The sequence below is a fragment of the Mustela erminea genome, chromosome 2 (assembly GCF_009829155.1).
Source record: "Mustela erminea isolate mMusErm1 chromosome 2, mMusErm1.Pri, whole genome shotgun sequence".
Classification (NCBI taxonomy): domain Eukaryota; kingdom Metazoa; phylum Chordata; class Mammalia; order Carnivora; family Mustelidae; genus Mustela; species Mustela erminea.
The window spans coordinates 76,662,821-76,683,063 of NC_045615.1; the positions used below are offsets into that span (position 1 = coordinate 76,662,821).

Here is a 20,243-nt window from a genome sequence, read left to right on the forward strand (position 1 = left end):
GTTCCGGCAAAGAACATGTGTGAGGCATTTTCTCCAGTAGACTAAGTAATAAACTGGAAAACAGCAGAAGAGCCAGCACTGAGGGCTGGAAACTAGAGAATGCAGAGAAAATTTTGGAAAGCCAGAGATGGGGGAGGGGGCCACAGCCCAGTCTTCTCTAGGCTTGCAGTGCAGGAAAGTACAAGAAGACCAGACAGCCGAGGAACAGGGAATTGACAGCCTGTCTGCCAGAGCAGGTTCATGGTCATACAGATCCCTTTGCATATAAGGAAGGACTGACACCACAGAGGGTTTTCTAACACCTGATCTTGGGCTTCAGTAAAACAACTGAGGCAGACTGCCTATACAAAGAAGCCCAGCTGCCTGAGAGAGAAAGATCGGGGAGGAGAAATGAGAACCACACTCTGTAAAATAGAACTTCTTCAGGAGACAGAATACTTTAATTAAAAGGAATACCTCAAGGGGCGCCTGGGTGGCTCAGTGGGTTAAAGCCTCTGCCTTCAGCTCAAGTCATGATCCCAGGGTCCTGGGGTCCAGCCCCAAATGGGGCTCTCTGCTCAGCAGGGAGCCTGCTTCCTCCTCTCTCTCTGCCCGCCCCTCTGTCTACTTGTGATCTCTGTCAAATAAATAAATAAAATCTTAAAAAAAAAAAAAAAAGAATACCTCAAGAGAAGAAGGGAATTTAAAGAAATTCAAGTAGAGTATTCAAACACACACACACTTTTAAGGGTGGGAAAACAAACAAAAACAATGATTTTCCAACTAAATATTTTTAGGGAATGAGCTGAAAGAGAAATAGACTAACCTGAAAATCACTCACCCAGTCGGGAAATCCTTTACAGTCAGGTGGAGGAAGAGCTACTTGATGATATACACAGATTCAGAGAGAATATTAGGCACATATGATGAGAAAAAGAATCACAAAAAGTCTCCAAATAAACAAATGAACCAGAACAAAGGAAAGAAAATGGCAAGGAAAAAAAAAATGAGTAGCTGGCATAGGCATACAAATAAATGACAAGAGAGTATTTAGACTATGTAGGGTTAACTAACAACTCCTGAAACAACAGGGATGTACTTTTCAAAGATATTTTATTAAGTAACACACCATTTCATGAGAACCTAAGGATTGTTTGGGAAGAACAGCAAGAAGGCAAAACCATCCCAAAAGTTGCACACCATGTGTGGTAGCAGGGGAGGGAAGAAGAAGAGGGAAGAGAGAGGGAAACAGAACATCTCTTAGAAGAAATTGTGTGTTTTTGTGGGAAAAATATCTAAGCTCTACCTATCAGACCAAAAAAAAATCATCCATCTGACTGTGAAAGAGGGAAAGAGTAAGTAAATCACTAAAGAAAAAGTAGAACTAACAAAGTAATTAGAGGGGAAAAAAGAATGAACAGTGACTTGAACAGACAGCAAAATAAGGAAAATTATAAGTTAACAATATAAAATAAGCAATGAGCATAAAGATGACAAGAATGAAATCAACTATTGCAGCCATTAACCTAAATATGAAGGAGTTAAATTCTCTTATTAAATGAGACTGCAATACTGCATTATGAAATATAATCTAGCTGCACGATTATAAAATATAAAAGAAAATGATAAAAGCGAATTTAAATGAATAGAGATACAAAGGCAACAGTGTCGTTTTCAGACAAGAATTAAGTTAATTGCTGAATGCAGTAAACAGAATTATATAGTGATTATTATACAGTAACAAAAAAACATTATTTATGAAGAAGATATAAGAGTAAGAAAACAGAAGTATAAAAATACTAAATATGTGCAAACTTTCAGTTATAAAATAAGTCATGAAGGTAAACAATACAGCATGGGTAATACAGTCAATAATATTGTAATAATGATGTATGGTAACTGACATGATAACACTTATTGTGGTGTGTACTGAGTAATGTACAGAGTGGCTGAATCAATCAATCAGAGTGGCTGAATCAATCTGTTACCTAAAACTAATAAAAGATTGTATGTTAATTATAGTTCAATAAAGAAATGGTTAAAATGGCCAGTTTTAAGCTATGTATATTTTATCAAAATAATTTAAAAATTAGCCAACTTTTCACCAAAAAAGATACATATCTACTATATAATACATACATATATTATATACATATGAAGAACTAAAGTGGAAGACTTTAAAATCTCTCTTTCAAAACTGGACAGATTAAGTAATAAAAATAGTAGGTGGAGTCTTTTGGGTTTTCAACATTCAAGGGGAACATGCATCCTGATATTTACAGCACCCTTATTAACAATAGCCAAACTATGGAAAGAGCCCAAATTTCCATCAATTGACGAATAGATAAAGAAGATGTGGTATATATATGTGTATATATACATATATGTATAAACATATATACACAGCAGAATATTACTCCATCACCAAAAAAAATGAAATCTTGCCATTTTGCAATGGCATGGATGGAAGCAGAAGGCATTATGGTAAGCGAAATAAGTCAGAGAAAGACAAACACTATATGATGTCACTTACTGTGGAATTTAAGAAGCAAAACAGATGTACATAAGGGAAGGGAAAAGAAAAGAGAGAGAGAGAATCAAACCATAAGAGATTCTTAATTATGGAGAAAAAACTGAGGGTTAATGGGGGGAGTGGGCAGGAGAGAACCTAAATGGGTGATGGCTGTTACAGAGGACACTTGTGTAGAGCACTGGGTATTATACATAAGTGATGAATTATCAAGTTCTACACCTGAAACCAATTTTACCACATGCTCACTAACTAGAATTTAAGTAAGAACTTGAAATAAAACAAAATAAAATAAAAATAAAAGTAAGACTATTTTTTAAATGCCATTAATTTTAGAGCACCTGGGTGACAAAGGTGGGTAAACCTCCAGCTCTTGGTTTCAGCTCAGGTCATGATCTCAGGGTGGTGGGATCGAGCACCATGTGTATCTCAATGCTCAGTGCATAGCCTGCTTAAGATTCTCTCTCCCTCTCCCTCTTATTTATTTAAAAATAAATCTTAAAAAAAAAAAAAAGCCAGTCATTTGAAAACTATTTTAAGTTAAATATCCCCCAAGAATTTAAAAAGAGTATCATTCCTAAACTATAATACAAAAGGCCAATAAATGATAAAAGACATCAAACCACATATTAAAAAAGTTTTTTTAATCACAGACACATCATATTTAAACTTCTAAAATACAAAGAAAACTAGAAAAATCGTGTCCCCAGGGTCCACGACTCGGAATGTGCTCTGCCAGCAACCGAGGGGGAACTTATGTGCTCTGCAGCACCCAGAGGGCAACAGACTGATGCTTCTCTCTGAGAGGGAGGTCAGGGTGCAGTTTGCTTTCCTCTAAACCTCCAAAAACCATCAAAAGCTGCCAAGGCAAGAGGAAAAAAAAAAAAAAAAACGAACAAACAAACATAAAAACCTCCAGAGAGGGGACACCTGGGTGGCTCAGTGGGTTAAAGCCTCTCCTGGGATCGGCCCCCCGCATCCGGCTCTCTTCTCATCTGGGAGCCTGCTTCCCCGTGCCCCCTCTGCCTGCCTCTCTGCCTACTTGTGATCTCTGTCTGTAAAATAAATAAATAAAATCTTTAAACAAACAAACAAACAAAAAAAAAACCCTCCAGAGAGGGGCGCCTGGGTGGCTCAGTGGGTTAAGCCACTGCCTTCAGCTCAGGTCATGATCTCGGGGTCGTGGGATCAAGCCCCGCATCGGGCTCTTTGCTCAGCAGGGAGCCTGCTTCTCTCTCTCTCTCTCTCTCTCTCTCTCTCTCTCTCTGCCTGCCTCTGCCTACTTATGATCTTCCTCTGTCAAATAAATAAATAAAATTTAAAAAAAAAAAAAACCCTTCAGAGAACAAAAGCCTGAAAAACTGGTTTCCTCAGAGCCCACCCCCTTGAGGAGAGCAGGAGTACTTAACTCAGGGAACATTACCTGAAAACCCACGTGGCAGGCCCCTCCCCCAGAAAGCCAACCAAGAAAAAAAAAAGAAGAAAAAAAAAAAGAGAGATGACAAGAGAACCACCATCACTACTTCATAGATACAACTTTTATTTTTAATTCCTTCCCACCATTCTGGTTCATTTTTATATATATAGATAGATAATTCTTTAACCTATTTACCATCACAGTGAGATGTCCAGTACATCAAATTCCATAAAAACCTTTTAATCTGAATACATATACCCATGTTTTTCTTTTGTTTTTCTATTTTTTAATTTTTTTTAAATTTTAGTTCAGTTTAGTTTAGTTTATTCTTTTTTATTTTTATTTTTTAATATTCATATAGAGTTAAACTTCAAGATAATCCCCTTTCCCCAATCAATGCTACCCCTATAGGAAAACCAATTTTAATCCCCCTTTAACTTAGGAAAGTTGAGTCCTTCAACAAAGATATCAAGATACATCCAGGAAGAATCAAAATAACCTTCCTCACCCACAGTGAGAATTTATAACCACTCTCCCACCTTTTTCTTCCGCCAGTGTTTCTGTGTATTTGTATTTGTCCTGATAGTATATAAATCTTATACTTAGGGTTCTTTTTGACCAGATTCATTTTTTTTTTTTTTGCTCATATATATATATATATACATATATATGTATGTATGTATATATATATATATATTTTTTTTTCTCTTGTCATATAATTTTATCAGTCTTTTTGTTTGTATACATCATAAATCTTACTTTGGGGCCCATTTGGGCTGAGCCTTCTCTTTTATCTTTCTTTTTTTCCTCTCTCTCTCTCTCTCTTTTTTTCTTTTTCTTTACTTCTTTCTTTCTTTCTTTTTTCTTTTGTTTGGGTGGGGACTCCTGATTGCTCAGAAGCGTTCCAGGGTGCACCTTGACTGCACCACGGTTGATACACCCAGCTACATCTGTTCAGCCATCTCTCACCAAAACGACTAAGAGGAGGAATGCCAACAGAAGAAATTTACAGAGGATAGGCCTTCTGCAACAGAGCTAATGGCTATCGACATAGACAATATGTCGGAAAGGGAATGCAGGCTAACAATTATCCAGGCAATGGCTAGGTTGGAGAAAGCCATGGATGACCAAACGGAATTGTTTAGGGCAGACCTGAAAGACACCAGGGATGATATTCACAATGTTCTCAATGAGTTCCAATCTAGTCTAAATTCTCTAAAAGCTAGGGTAACTGAGACAGAAGATAGAATTAGTGATCTGGAGAACAAACAGAGAGAAAGGATCAGGAGGAAGCCTGGAACAAACAGCTTAGAAGCCACGAAAACAGAATCAGGGAAATAAATGATGCCATGAAACGTTCCAACGTCAGAATTATTGGAATCCCTGAAAGGGAGGAGAAAGAAAGAATTCTAGAAGATATAGCGGAACAAGTTCTCCATGAAAATTTTCCCAATCTCAAGAATGGAACCCACGTTCATGTACTAGAGGCAGAACGGTCTCCCCCCAAGATTATAGATTCTCAAAAGTCCTTGAGACACCTAATAGTAAGAATGAAGAATTACAATTGTAGGCAAGCCCTTCTGAAGGCAGCTAGGACAAAGAAGCTCCTTACATACAGAGGAAAGCCCATCAGAATAACGTCAGACCTGTCCACAGAAACCTGGCAAGCCAGAAAGGGCTGGAAAGATATATTCAGGGCATTACATGAGAAGAACATGCAGCCAAGAATACTTTATCCAGCAAGACTGACATTCAAAACAGATGGAGAGATAGTTTCCAAGACCGGCAAGGCTTAAAAGGGTATGCTATCACCAAGCCGACACTGCAGGAAATATTAAGGGGGGGGTTCTATAAAAGAGGAAAAATCCTAAGAATATCATTGAAAAGAAATATAGATACAATCTACAGAAAGAAAGACTCCAAAGGTAACACTAGGTCAATAAAAACTTACCTATCAATAATCACTCTCAATGTGAATAGCCTAAACGCGCCCATAAAACGACACGGGGTTGCAGACTGGATAAAACGACAGGACCCATCCACATGTTGTCTACAAGAGATCCATTTTGAACCTAAGGATACACCCAGACTGAAAGTGAAGGAATGGAGAGCATCTTTCATGCCAATGGGACTCAAAAGAAGGCCAGGGTAGCTATTCTAATATCAGATAAATTAGATTTTAAACTAAACACTGTAATCAGAGATACAGAAGGACACTACATAATCCTTAAAGGGACTCTCCACCAAGATGATCTAATGATTGTAAATATGTATGCCCCCAATATGGGAGCAGCCAATTATATAAGAAAACTATTAATCAAGACAAAGAGTCATATTGATATGAATACATTAATAGTAGGAGATCTTAACATGCCTCTCTCAGTAATAGACAGATCATCCAAGCAGAAAATCAATAAAGAAACAAGAGAATTGAATGACACACTGGACCATATGGGCCTCATAGATATATACAGAACATTCCACCCTAAAACAACAAAATACTCATTCTTCTCAAGTGCACATGGAACCTTCTCCAGAACAGACCACATACTGGGTCACAAATCAGGACTCAACCCATACCAAAAGACTGAGATTATTCCCTGAATATTCTCAGATCACAATGCTTTGAAACTGGAGCTCAATCACAAGGAAAAGTTTGGAAGGAACTCAAACACCTGGAAACTAAAGATCACTTTGCTTAAGAATGCTTGGATCAACCAGGAGATCAAAGAAGAACTTAAACAATTCAGGGAAACCAAAGAGAATGAAGTCACTTTGGTCCAAAGTGGATACAGCAAAGGCGGTCCTAAGGGGGGAATACATAGTCATCCAAGCCTCCCTCAAAAAAACTGAAAAATCCAGAATACACCAGCTGTCTCTACACCTTAAAGAACTGGAGAATCAACAACAAATTAAACCAACTCCACACATAAGAAGAGAAATAATCAAGATTAGAGCAGAGATCAATGAGGTAGAAACTAGAGATACAGTAGAACGTATCAATGAAACTAGAAGCCGGTTTTTTGAAAGAATAAGATTGATAAACGATTGGCCACACTAATCCAAAAGAAAAGAGAGAAAGCTCAAATTAATAAAATATGAATGAAAAGGGAGAGATCACATCTAACACCAAGGAAGTAGAAACAATCACCAGAAGTTAGTATCAACAGTTATATGAAAATAAGTTAAGCAATATAGAAGAAATGGATGCATTCCTGGAAAACTATAAACTCCCAAAATTGAACAAGGAAGAAATTGACAACCTCAATAACCAATATCTAGTAACGAGATTGAAGCAGTGATCAAAAACCTCCCAAAACACATGAGCCCAGGACCTGAAGGATTCCCTGGGGAATTCTACCAAACTTTCAAAGAAGAAATAAGGCCCATTCTCCTGAAGCTGTTTCAAAAAACTGAAGCAGAAGGAAAACTTCCAGACTCTTTTTATGAAGCCAGCATTACCCTGATCCCCAAACCAGGGGATCACCACACCAAAAAGGAGAATTTCAGACGAATATCACCGATGAATATGAATGCTAAAATTCTCAACAAGATCCTAGCAAACAGGATCCAACAGCACATTAAAAAGATTATCCACCATGACCAGGTGGGATTCATCCCTGCATTGCAAGGATGGTTCAACATTCGCAAATCAATCAATGTGATAGAACAGATCAATAAGAGAAGAGAGAAAAACCACATGGTCCTCTCAATTGATACAGAAAAAGCATTTGACAAAATCCAGCATCCGTTCCTGATTAAAACGCTTCAAAGTATAGGGATAGAGGGAACATTCCTGAACTTCATAAAATCTATCTATGAAAGACCCACAGCAAATATCATCCTCCATGGGAAAAAGCTCACAGCCTTTCTGTTGAGATCAGGAACACGACAAGGATGCCCACTCTCACTACTCTTGTTCAACATAGTATTAGAAGTCCTAGCAACAGCAAACAGACAACAAAGAGAAATAAAAGGTATCCAAATTGGCAATGAAGAAGTCAAACTCTCTCCCTCACAGATGACAGGATACTTTATATGGAAAACCCAAAAGACTCCACCCCCAAACTACTAGAACTCATACAGCAATTCAGTAACGTGTCAGGATACAAAGTCAATGTACAAAAATCAGTGGCTTTCTTATATACTAACAATGAACATACAGAAAGGGAAATGAGAGAATCGATTCCATTTACTATAGCACCAAAAACCATAAGATACCTGGGAATAAACCTAACCAAAGAGGTAAAGGATCTGTACTCGAGGAACTACAGAACACTCATGAAAGAAATTGAAGAAGACAAAAAAAGATGGAAGACCATTCAATGCTCTTGGATCAGAAGAATAAACATTGTTAAAATGTCTATATACTGCCTAGAGCAATCTACACTTTTAATGCCATTCCAATCAAAATTCCACCAGTATTTTTCAAAGAGCTGGAGCAAATAATCCTAAAATTTGTATGGAATCAAAAGAGACCCCGAGTTGCTAAGGAAATGTTGAAAAACAAAAATAAAACTGGCAGCATCACGTTACCTGATTCCAAGCTTTACTACAAAGCTGTAATCACCAAGACAGCATGGTACTGGCATAAAAACAGACACATAGACCAGTGGAACAGAGTAGAGAACCCAGATATGCACCCTCAATGCTATGGTCAAATAATCTTCAACAAAGCAGGAAAAAATATACAGTGGAAAAAGGACAGTCTCTTCAATAAATGGTGCTGGGAAAATTGGACAGCTCTATGTAGAAGAATGAAACTCAACCATTCTCTTACACCATACACAAAAAGATAAACTCAAAATGGATAAAAGAACTCAACGTGAGACAGGAATCCATCAGAATCCTAGAGGAGAACATAGGCAGTAACCTCTTCGATATCAGCCACAGCAACTTCTTTCAAGATATGTCTCCAAAGGCAAAGGAAACAAAAAGGAAAATGAACTTTTGGGACTTCATCAAGATCAAAAGCTTCTGCACAGCAAAGGAAGCAGTAAACAAAGAGGCAATCCACAGAATGGGAGAAGATATTTGCAAATGACAGTACAGATAAAAGGCTGATAACCAGGATCTATAAAGAACTTCTCAAACTCAACACACACAAAACAGATAATCATATCAAAAAATGGGCAGAAGATATGAACAGACACTTCTCCAATGAAGACATACAAATGGCTATCAGACACATGAAAAAATGTTCATCATTACTAGCCATCAGGGAGATTCAAATTAAAACCACATTGAGATACCACCTTACACCGGTTAGAATGGCCAAAATTAGCAAGACAGGAAACAACATGTGTTGGAGAAGATGCAGAGAAAGGGGAACCCTTATACACTGTTGGTGGGAATGCAAGTTGGTGTAGCCACTTTGAAGAACAGTGTGGAGATTCCTCAAGAAATTAAAAATAGAGCTTCCCTATGACCCTGCAATTGCACTACTGGGTATTTACCCCAAAGATACAGATGTAGTGAAAAGAAGGGCCATCTGTACTCCAATGTTTATAGCAGCAATGGCCACGGTCGCCAAACTGTGGAAAGAACCAAGATGCCCTTCAACGGACGAATGGATAAGGAAGATGTGGTCCATATACACTATGGAGTATAATGCCTCCATCAGAAAGGATGAATACCCAACTTTTGCAGCAACATGGACAGGACTGGAAGGGATTATACTGAGTGAAATACGTCAAGGAGAGAGTCAAGTATCATATGGTTTCACTTATTTGCGGAGCATAACAAATAACATGGAGGACACAGGGAGATGGAGAGGAGAAGGGAGTTGAGGGAAATTGGAAGGGGAGGTGAACCATGAGAGACTATGGACTCTGAAAAACAATCTGAGGGTTTTGAAGGGCGGGGTGTGGGAAGTTGGGGGAGCCAGGTGGTTGGTGTTAGGGAGGGCACGTATTGCGTGGAGCACAATGAATTCTGTTATGCTGAAAAGAAATAAAATAAAATTCTTAGACTCATCTTCGATCTTTCCCTTTCTGTCTCCCTCACTCATCAGCATATTCTGTCACTGCTATCTTCAAACTACCCTCCCAGAACAGGCACTATCTTGGTCTAAGCCACCATCTTCTCTCAGCCAGATCACTGCAACAGAATCCTAGCAAGTCTTGCAGGTACACACTTGCCCTGTGGCCGGCTATTCTCAACATAGCAGTCAGAGGGACTCCTGATAAACTCAAGCCAGACCATGTCACTCCTCTGCTCAAAGGTCTGCAGGGGCTCACTGCTTTCACTCAAAGAAAAGTTGACATCGTCATGATGGCTGAAAGAAAGAAACGTGGCTTATTATACCTTCCTTCACTAATTCTCTGACCTCCCCCCTAGTACGTGGTCTCTGCTCACTCCCTTCCAGCCTCATTGGCCTCACTGGCCTCCTTGTCCACAACAAGCAAAATCCCACCTCAAGGCCTTTGCTCTGGCTGCTGCCTAGAATGCACTTCCCCTAGAAGTCTACTTTTCTCCCATCCTCTAAGTCACTAACCAAACCTCCCTTGCTTAGTGAGGACTCACTGGACCACCTATTCATACTAACATCCCCAAACCCACATCCATGCACTCTGCCAAGTCTTCCATACCTGGCTCTACCTTTTCTTTTTTCCATAGCACTTATCTCATTGTAACGTAGTATAAAATTCATCTAATATGTTCACTGTTTAGTTTCTGTCTCTTCTCAGTAGAATGCAGGCTCCACAAGAGCCATAATTTCTATTTTGTCCACTACTGTACTCATAATGGCCAGTACAGACTTTGATTACAATTAACTAAGTAAAATACGATCTGCATAAATGGAAATTATGGCATACTGCGAGCATAAAATATATTCAGTCATTAAAAATAATAAATTACAGCCAAAGTAGATGATTTGAAGGGACTCCCATAAGATACTAATGGAGGGGAAATGTTCCATGATGAAATCAGTTTACTCTTTTCTCATTTTTGTTCAAAACTCAAAAAATGTCCTCATTTTGTAAAAAAAAGAGAGTAATTTTTTGAAAGTGTACAAGTGGATGTGTGTCCATATTGTGTTTTATGAGCATGGACAAAGTTTATCAGTATAGAGGAAAAAAACCTTTTTTTTCAGTGAGAAGGATATATGGAATGATCTGAGTTCAAATTCTGATTAATGCACTTATTATTGATACAACCTTTCTCAAAATCCATTCCCTCAACTATAAAACAAGGATAATAAAGGCCACTTTGCAGGCTTGTTGTAGGACTTGCATATGAACTGAGGGACGCATTCAGTGACTGTGGGGTCAATCATTCTCCCTTCTGTCACTAGCAACTAGGCCCGTGCCTAACAAATTCAGATGCTCAATAAATATTTGTTGAAAAAATTAACAGTTGCTATTATTATCACATACAACAAAACAAAATATGAAGTTTCTGAGAAAAAAAAAAATTTTAAGTGGATTACACAGTTTAAAATCTCTAATAACACCAGGGAATACAAAGCTGTACTGAGTCACTATCCTAGAGTGTCAATGTGCAAACATAAAAAAGAGATAGCATATATGGCAGGCATCAATGGTGATGATTTTCCCACTGATTATGTTTCCAGATTAGTTATCATCAGCCACCAGGAAATCTAAGCAAACGTTCATTAGCAGAATTTTAGCCCTAGCAATAAGATCCATTGTTTCTTCACTAGATTCACCTTCCAAGCTGATCAACATAACACTTTATTCCACAAAATCCAGTCTCTTTATATTAACATTTATGCATGGTGATTTTTTCCTCTATGCTTTTACTTATTTTTCTTTTCAGGGTACCTCTCTCCCATCTGTTTTTCTGGTACCTCTCTCCCGTATGTTTTTCTAACTCTACACAACTTGCACTTTTTTTTTTTTTTCTGCTTATTTTCTTTTCATAAACTCAGATTTGAACCTTTTTTTCAGGTATTTTTCACTTGGGATTTGACCTCACTAAATGTCTTTACTGCAAATCCCTCAAAGAGAAGCAAGGTGTTTGCCTTCATTTGGAAGAGAGGGAGTTGGCATTACGGAAGGCACAGGAGCTTGAGAGGAAGCTGTTAGCTGCAAGCCTCCGTGCAAAGCTTCTCTGGGCTCCGGTGTCATTATTTGTAAAATAAGAATGGATAAATTTAATTACTTCTGAAGTTCTTTTTCTACTTCTCCGAATATACTTTTTCCTCCCCTTTATAAGGAAACCACTCATCCAGGTTTTATTACAAGAATGACAATTCCAAAGATCTTCTCCAGAATCAATACTGAAAAGAGGCAGCAGAATATTCATCAACGTGGCAGATTTGCAATCAGGACCAGTATGTGGGGAAGGACCCATTCACTAGCCATCATATAATGTTCCACATAAACTAGGCAAGGAACAATTATACTTTGGCGCCCAGATTGGATAAAAATGGCTCACCAAAAATGTTTACATCCTCATCCCGAGAATCTGTATGGTACTTTACCTGATAAAAAGAGACTGTGCAGATGTAATTACATTAGGCATCCTGAGATGGGGAGATTACCCTGAATTACCTGGATCTGCCAATCTAACCACTTGGTCCTTATAAGAGAAGCAAGAAGCGTCAGAGTCAGAGAAGGAAATATGACCACAAAACCAGAGGTCAGAATGATATGGGGTGAAGGAATGAGCACAGGAACGTGGGCAGCCTCTGGAAAACTGCAGAAGACAAGGAGGTAGACTCTAGAGCCTCCAGGAGGTATCAGCTCTGCCCACTCATTTTAGATTTATATATTCCAGAACCATAAGATAATAAACTTGTATTGCTTTAAGCCACGAAGTGTGTGATAATTTGTCACAGTAGTAACAGAAACTCATACCCCGCACTGTTAATAAATTTTGCCCTGACAAGTAGCTGTGTATAAAATCCCAGGACATCTGGACAAAGTTTGAACTAGGAACCTACGTTTGTCCATGAGAAAGGCAAAGTAGAGTGGGACACTGCCCTAGGGTTCATGGGCACAGGATGCCTCTAAAGAGCCACTTGGGCAATAAAGCACAAGGCTGAGAGGGAAGGGGGCCAGGAATAGCACTACCCTAGTGGGGCCAATTCACTACAGGTAGTGTAGAAATAGTCCTCGGCAATGCTCTTTACTGCTTCTTCTGGAACTGGGGGACCAAAAATCTGGGAGAGACATAATTTTATTACATTTAGACTTAGTTATTTCCTTTTCAGCTTCAGCGTTCCTGCTAGTCTTTGGTTATTTTTAAAATACAAACGCAGGGGCACCTGGGTGGCTAAATGGGTTAAGGCCTCTGCCTTCGGCTCAGGTCGTGATCCCAGGGTCTGAAGATCAAGCCCCACATCACTGGGCTTTCTGCTCAGCAGGGGGCCTGCTTCCCCTCCCCCCACCCCTGCCTGCCTCTCTGCCTACTTGTGATCTCTGTCAAATAAATAAATAAAATCTTAAAAAAAATAAAAAATAAATAAAAAATAAAAATACAAACCCAGCTCAGCTTGGGCAAGTTAAAGAACTCCTAGACAGAAGGGAAAATAACTACACATCTAATCAGGTAAGGCTTTAAGCCTGCTAGTAAAGAATGAATTGAGGAAAAAAACTTTTAAAGGTCAGCCTAAAAGACAAATGCAAATTTTCTGACAAAAAGTAATGATCCAGCAAGTATTTAATCTGCAAAATGGGGATAATAATAAACCTTCGAAGACCACTGTACAATAAAATGAGAAAACATATACAAGTACACAGTGAACAGAAAACTCAGACTTCCTAAGGGGTGATTGTGTGCGACCCTTTCAGGCTGCCGCAGTTTCCAAGACGGTACTTCAGTGGAAATGTTTCAACAACTCCTTTCGTCTGCAATACAGTCTGTCACAAGGGTTACTAGCCCTTAACACACCACTTCTGTTTTACTCCCAACAAGTCTACCTACAAACTGTTCAACTGCATCCAAATGGATTAAGAGCACAAAATCTGATCAGACTCACAGCAATCAGTACATCATGGGTCCACCTCTTAGTCTGGTGTCACCCAGGTAATACTGGAGGAGTCACACCAACAGATGTGTGAAGTTAAAATGCTCAGTAATACAGATATTTTAACAATAATAACTTGACTGACTCCAAGAAATTCAACAGCTCCATAAAGCCCTCTTTGATTCCCTCTGCATTTTCTGATCACTTTACTGTAATGATGAAGTGGCAGGGGAAGGGGGGGCGGGGGGGTCAGGGTAGGTCTCTCCTTCTGAACTTTTGCAGCACCTCTTACTCAGAGTTTCACGCCTCATTTGGTTGACTATCATAGCGCCAGTGAGATCGGATGGAAACTATTTCCTTCACTGTCTCCTTGACCAGACTAAAAACTACTCTGATTGAGCAATTCCATTGCCTAATATAATGTCTGGGAGAATCAATCCAGAGAAACAGGCTGAAATTATCGTAATAATCTTCATGATAATTTGTACTTTACTTGTTTACTGCTTATCTCCCTGCACAAGGGGAAGACGACCATGTCTGTCTTGCTCACCTGTGTACCCTCAGAGCCTAGCACAGTGCCTGCTACATATGAATGGCTAAAGGACTAAGTCTGAGAAGAAAAACCAGCTGCCTGCAACAGACCTAAAGGAAAGGAAGACTGGCAGTACTGTATTTCCTGCCTTAATCCTTTCCATAAAACCAGAGAATTTGAGGCTTGAAGCAACCAGGTGGTTCACCTTTCCACATTTTGGGTTCCAAGCATGTCAACCACCACCACCCACTGATTAATCTCATTAGCCATGAGGGGAAATAAATAATGGTCATGATATAAAAAATGTAATGTCATAAGGTATTTGCTTAACTTTTTTTGTATGTATATTTAATGTATTACCTTTGAGTAATAATATTAATTTTGATTTGTATAGTACTTTATAATCTAAAATTCCACATCTTCATTAAAGCATTGGAACTGTGCTCATGAGGGGCACCTGGGTGGCTCAGTGGGTTAAAGCCTCTGCCTTCGGCTCAGGTCTTGGTCCCTGGGATGGAGCCCAGCATCTGGCTCCCTGCTCAGCGGGGAGCCTGCTTCCTCCTCCTCTCTCTCTCTCTGCCTGCCTCTCTGTCTACTTGTAATCTCTGTCAAACAAATAAATAAAATCTTTTTAAAAAAATTATTAAAAAAAAAAACTGTGCTCATGAGATAACACATAGGAGACACTTAGAACAGGTCTGGCACATGGCAGGCAAGTGTCCACCCTATCCTCATCATTAGCACTGCAATGTATACAACCATGAAGAAACTCAGGCGTCCTTCTTCTACTCAAGGGCTTTCCAACAGTCTCATCCATTCTTTCTCCAAGGACAGTTCATGGCTTACACAGAAATCGCTACCAAAGGACCTTCTCCTCATCTAACCTCTAATTTTTATAATGGCAATAAAAGGAAAGGAGATCATTTCCTTTTCACTTTATTGTCACTATGCAGACTTCCTACCAAAAAAAAAAGAAAGAAAGAAAGAAAGAAAGAGAGAGAGAGAGAGAGAACACAAGAGAGGCAGCAGGCCTGCAAAAAAAAAAAAGGATAATGGCCAAAGAAAAACCTAGGAAGGCTGAGGTGGAGCCAGGACATTAGGTGATTCTGCTGCAGGGAACCCACTCTAGGAATCACTGCAAAAAAAGGGGGAGGACGTGGATGAAAAAAAGGATTAAGGAGTCCCGTTGTTAAGGACATCTCAAATGGACCTGATCAATATAGTGGGAGTGGAGTATCTAGAAAGATCAGTACCAGTCTGGATTAGATTCTCTGAATTTGAAATCAATAGATGACTTGCATTGCAATTATTTTTTAAGAAACAGAAATGTTGTATGAGATTATATGTTAAAGTGTGACAAAAATTTGTAATTCCAATGTGTGTGTGTGTGTGTATAAAACATGATATTTTCCAAAATTATTTAGAATAGAAAATATGAAAACTTTAAATTAAGGTCTTTAACTGCTGAAATACTGTCTTCTCAGGCCCCTTGATCCTTGATTTATGGCCAGCAGGCCTATTAAAGGTAACTTGGAAAATATTTAAGAATCAAGAAACTACATGCAAACAGGTAAGGGATGCATGTACATTTAGTTTTAGGCTGACCACTCAGGTAAAATCTATTCCTCATCTTCAGCATGGACCTTGGCCTTTGGAAGGCAAAGGAGCTAAAGCCTAACTCCAGGTCGTTTCTGGCATCAATGAACCTCTCCATGATCAATAACCTTATGACTGAGTATCCTGTGATCATAACTAAATTATGTCACTACTAGTGTGTCATCTGAATTCAATGCAAACATCTACATATTCATCTTAAGTATAAGTAAGCATTCTGGATTAAAATCTCTGTGTGTTCTATATGTTGAAGTTATAAGAGCCAGGAAAAGATAAGTGTCTATTTAGTACTGCAATAATAAAACAGAATAATATAGGGTGATTTTGGAAGCAGTTCATTCTATACCTAAAATAATTTTAGCACTTCCAAATAAACAAGTACATGGAAAAATTAGTTGAATTCATAAACGTATCAAAAGAAAGTACATTGGCCAGCTGTTTCTAAAAGCCTTGACAGTAATATAAGACCAAAACTAGGGATTATGTAATAATTCTAATAGCTGTATAACTTTTTAATTATAACTATTAATAACAATAAACAAAATTAAGAACTGTGCTTAAGAACTGTGTTTGCTTTTTAAGTAGTACACTTAGACCTGAGACCTTCAAGAAAACCCATCTGGGAGTTTTCATATCCTGTGAGAAAAGATTAAAAGCAGAATTTCAACTTCTACTTTAAAAGAATGTTGACTTTGACATTTACTTCTTTGGTAAAACACCTTTTCATAGGTTTATCTCAAATTCAGATAAATTGTTTATTCCCTGTTTTCACCTTTGAGCATTCGTCCAAACTCCCATTTGAAAAGGTAAATACGGGGTTTGCTTTTTCCACTCTTAACCTAGAAGATACTTATGGGTCATGCTGTCAAGGTAGTCCCGCAGCACCTGTCGATCTTCCTCCCTCTGCTCTTCAGGTGAGGGGGTGGACGGAGATTTACACCCAGAGGAAAGGAATCCTAGAGTCTCTGAGTGCATTCTGTGAACCTCTTGATAGCATACCTCTCCTAAACAAGCCTGCTCTTGCCGCCAAACTTCCATTTTTCAAAATCCCTGTTGCGGGGAGAGGGCGGGGGAGGGCCCGAGGAGGGGGGTACCCAGCAGGAATAGATCTGAAAAGAACATGAGCTTTGGAACCAGAAGCCATGGATTTGAAGCCTAACTCACTAACTCGGCAGGATATTCAACCTTGCAGTACTTCTGTTTTTTCATCTCTTACAGGAGGATTACTGTTCTCAAGGGAGTTGCAGGGGTGACATCACTTAATGTAGGTCAAGCTCCAAGTACTGACCTTGGCCCAAAGTATCTGCTCAATAAACGGTGGCTCTCACTACCCTGAGCATTTCACCATTGCCTTCATGGTTCCAAATTTTACATATCCTGTGACGCAGCTGTAACACAGGTCTCATCAACTCCAAAGGTCTGGAATTTTCCAGCAATCTCTCCTCCTAGGCCTTTGCTTTCAACATCCAATATTTCCTGGTCGTTTCCGTCTGTACAGTGCAATGTGCCTGCCTTGCTCATTTGCCGCTAAATTTCTGGAAGGAGCGATCTAGCAAGAGAAAATCCTACGGCAGAGAAAAAAGATGAGAGAGTCTAAGATTGTCTCGTTGGCACCTCCCAGAATCCACAAAACACATTCTGAAAGGAGGGAAAGCAGTTCTGCATGCCTGAATGAGATCCTAAGGCCTGTGCAGAACTGCGCTCCGGGCGCCGCCTCCAATCCCTACAGGGAGAGCTAGGCGCTTCTGGCCACATTTCCTCATCCTAAAGGAAGAAAAGCGGCGACGGGGCTGCGTGCGCGCCTAGGAAGACACCCGCCCACGCGGCTCCGCCAACGCAAAGACGCAGCTCCCTCCCTGAACCGAGGAAGAGGGAGGCTCCATCCGGACTCACTTCCTGCAGGGGAAAGGAAAGACATCTTGCCGCAGGGCGGCCCGCGGCAGTTCCGCCCCCGGACCAGCCGGCAACGGAGCGCGCCCCGCAGACACTTACGTGGCGCAGCCCGCTCGGGAGGCGCGGGCAGGCGAAGGCCGCCCCGCCAGCCCCGGCCTCCCCGCGGGACCCCCGGCCAACCCCGGCTAAGGGCGACGCCCGCGGAGCCCCCAGCCCGGCGGAGGGGCGACCCCGGGAGGCGCACAGAGCGCGGTAGGAGCAGGGGCGCGCAGGCTGCCACCGGGTCACCCACCTTTCTCACTCTGCGGGCCGTGTAGAGCCCCATCCCGTCCTGAACCCGGGAGGACTTCAGGGAGAACCTGTCCGGCACGTACATGCCCAGCATTTTCCCCGCCGCGGCCGCCGCCGCCTTGCTCAGCACCAGCTCCCTGCGCCCGGGCGGCGACACATCGAAATTTGGGGTGCTGGGTGGAGGGGAGAGGCCGGCGGGAAAGGAGGAAATGGAGTTTTCCTCCCAGAATCCCCACCTCCCCGGCGATTCCAGGATCCCCCGCGGCTCAGCCCCTCCTAGTCCCGGGTCTGGCTCAACCCGGAGCCGCGGCGGCCGCTGCTGCCATTGCTGCCGCGGGGGCGCGGGGGGCGCGGGCCGGGGCGCTGCGGGCGCAGAGACGCCGCGCTCTGATTGGCCCGAAGTTGGCGGCTCGGACCCGCGCCGGGCGCGGTGCCGGGAGCGGAGCTGACCTCGGGGCCTCAAACCTAGAGGCCGGCGAGAGGAGAGGACCCGCCTGCTCCCCGCGCTCCGCGCGGCAGCTTACGAACCCGCCCTAGTCCTGCTTGGCGTTTTGGCCCGCTAAACCAGCAGTATTCCTAGGCGGGGAATTTTACTCTTTTTAGATGCAAAACGAAATGGGCCATGACACAGCTGGGGGCATCCTCCAAGACAATCTTATGGAATTCCAGACTCTGAAAGTATTTTTACTGCCCCGCCACTGAAAGCCAACCCTGAGATTTCGGAACTTTGGGTGCTTCTCACATCTAAGTTCTGCGTTTTTTTTTTATTTTTGTTTGTTTAACAATGCTTGTTTCAGGGATTTGAATTCATAGGAATCAGTGAAAGGGGATGTACACAGTCTGCAACTAATCCGTTTTAATTCAAAACTTGTCGCGAACAATTTATTATTTAAATCCAGCAGAAACTAGGTTTTGCATGGTGCTGTAACCCAGGGAAAGATCTTACAGTTCCCAAGATAACACCATTTCTGAGTTCTCTTTTGCTTGGAAATGACCAGACCTGTCATAGATCACCAGACATAAGCAGGAGAGGTGGGGGAGTTGGGAGGGAACGCCCGAACAATAGAATCTTGTATCACAGCAATGAAACAACAGAAGTCTTGTTTTAGTCGTTTTAGTAAAGTTTGGTACTGCTCAGAATAAATTTTAAAAGGCTGTTTTCTCCTTTAAGACAAGCTAGGAGCTTTCTATTCATGTCTCCTGATATTCTTGATAATTTTCTACTCTGAGGTCTTTTGGAATTCATTTGATGGTTCTATAAACATTTGATGTTCCTTATAAACCATTAAAAATAGTAATTCTGACATTAAAGACCACACTTAAAAAATATAATTCAACTAAATAAATTTTAAAGATTTTATTGGCTGCGTTCAACAATCCATGAATGGGGCAGCATTCAATCTGGCAAAGAGAAAAGAGCATTGAGGAGCTGCACTAAATGAAAGACTTTGGGGCAGAAAATAGCAGAAACAAGGAAATTATACTCGACAAAAAAGCAGATTGGCTGTTGAAGGTTACTTTCTTTTAGGGGATGGCAGGTATCCATCTGGCAGATTACCTGTCTAGTGCTCATCAGGCAACTCTGATTGACTGGTTTAAAATTACATTTCTACAAGAGCCAAAAGAAATTAAGTTGAATCTCAGTTTGGTAACATGGAGCTTAGCATAAGTGACTCCATTTTGAGCCTGTTGTCTTGCTTTCAGCAACACACACACATCATGGAAATGATTTCTATTTCTTGACTTAGAGAAGCCTTGGAATGAACATAGCTCCTCGTTTCTTAAGTAGAAAAATTTTATTGAAATCACATAATAACAATATTTGGAGATTTCAAAGAATAGAATAAATTATTCTCTTTTTGGAAAATGTAAGGGCAGCTTTGTCAGGTGTGACAAGACAATGCCTTAATTATTCTTGGAGTTTCCATCGCTTTAACCCATCACTGAAAATACTATTTAACCTTCTATAGGGAAGAAATGAATCAATAAATACAGTTTGGGGCATCTGGGTGGCTCAAACAGTTAAGCATCAGACTCTTAGTTTCAGCTC

The 20,243-nt window shown here is 40.6% G+C and overlaps 1 protein-coding gene across 1 annotated transcript in view; it reads right to left on the reverse strand.

Annotated features, from left to right (window-relative positions):
* The window catches only part of PRDM5 (PR/SET domain 5), a 225,296-nt gene extending 206,692 nt beyond the window's left edge, over positions 1 to 18,604 (reverse strand). The window contains exon 1 of the mRNA XM_032333306.1: positions 18,195 to 18,604. Coding sequence (XP_032189197.1) covers positions 18,195 to 18,287 — 93 coding nt within the window. The 5' untranslated portion in view covers positions 18,288 to 18,604. The remainder of the gene's footprint in view (positions 1 to 18,194) is intronic.
* Positions 18,605 to 20,243: the final 1,639 nt, after the last annotated feature.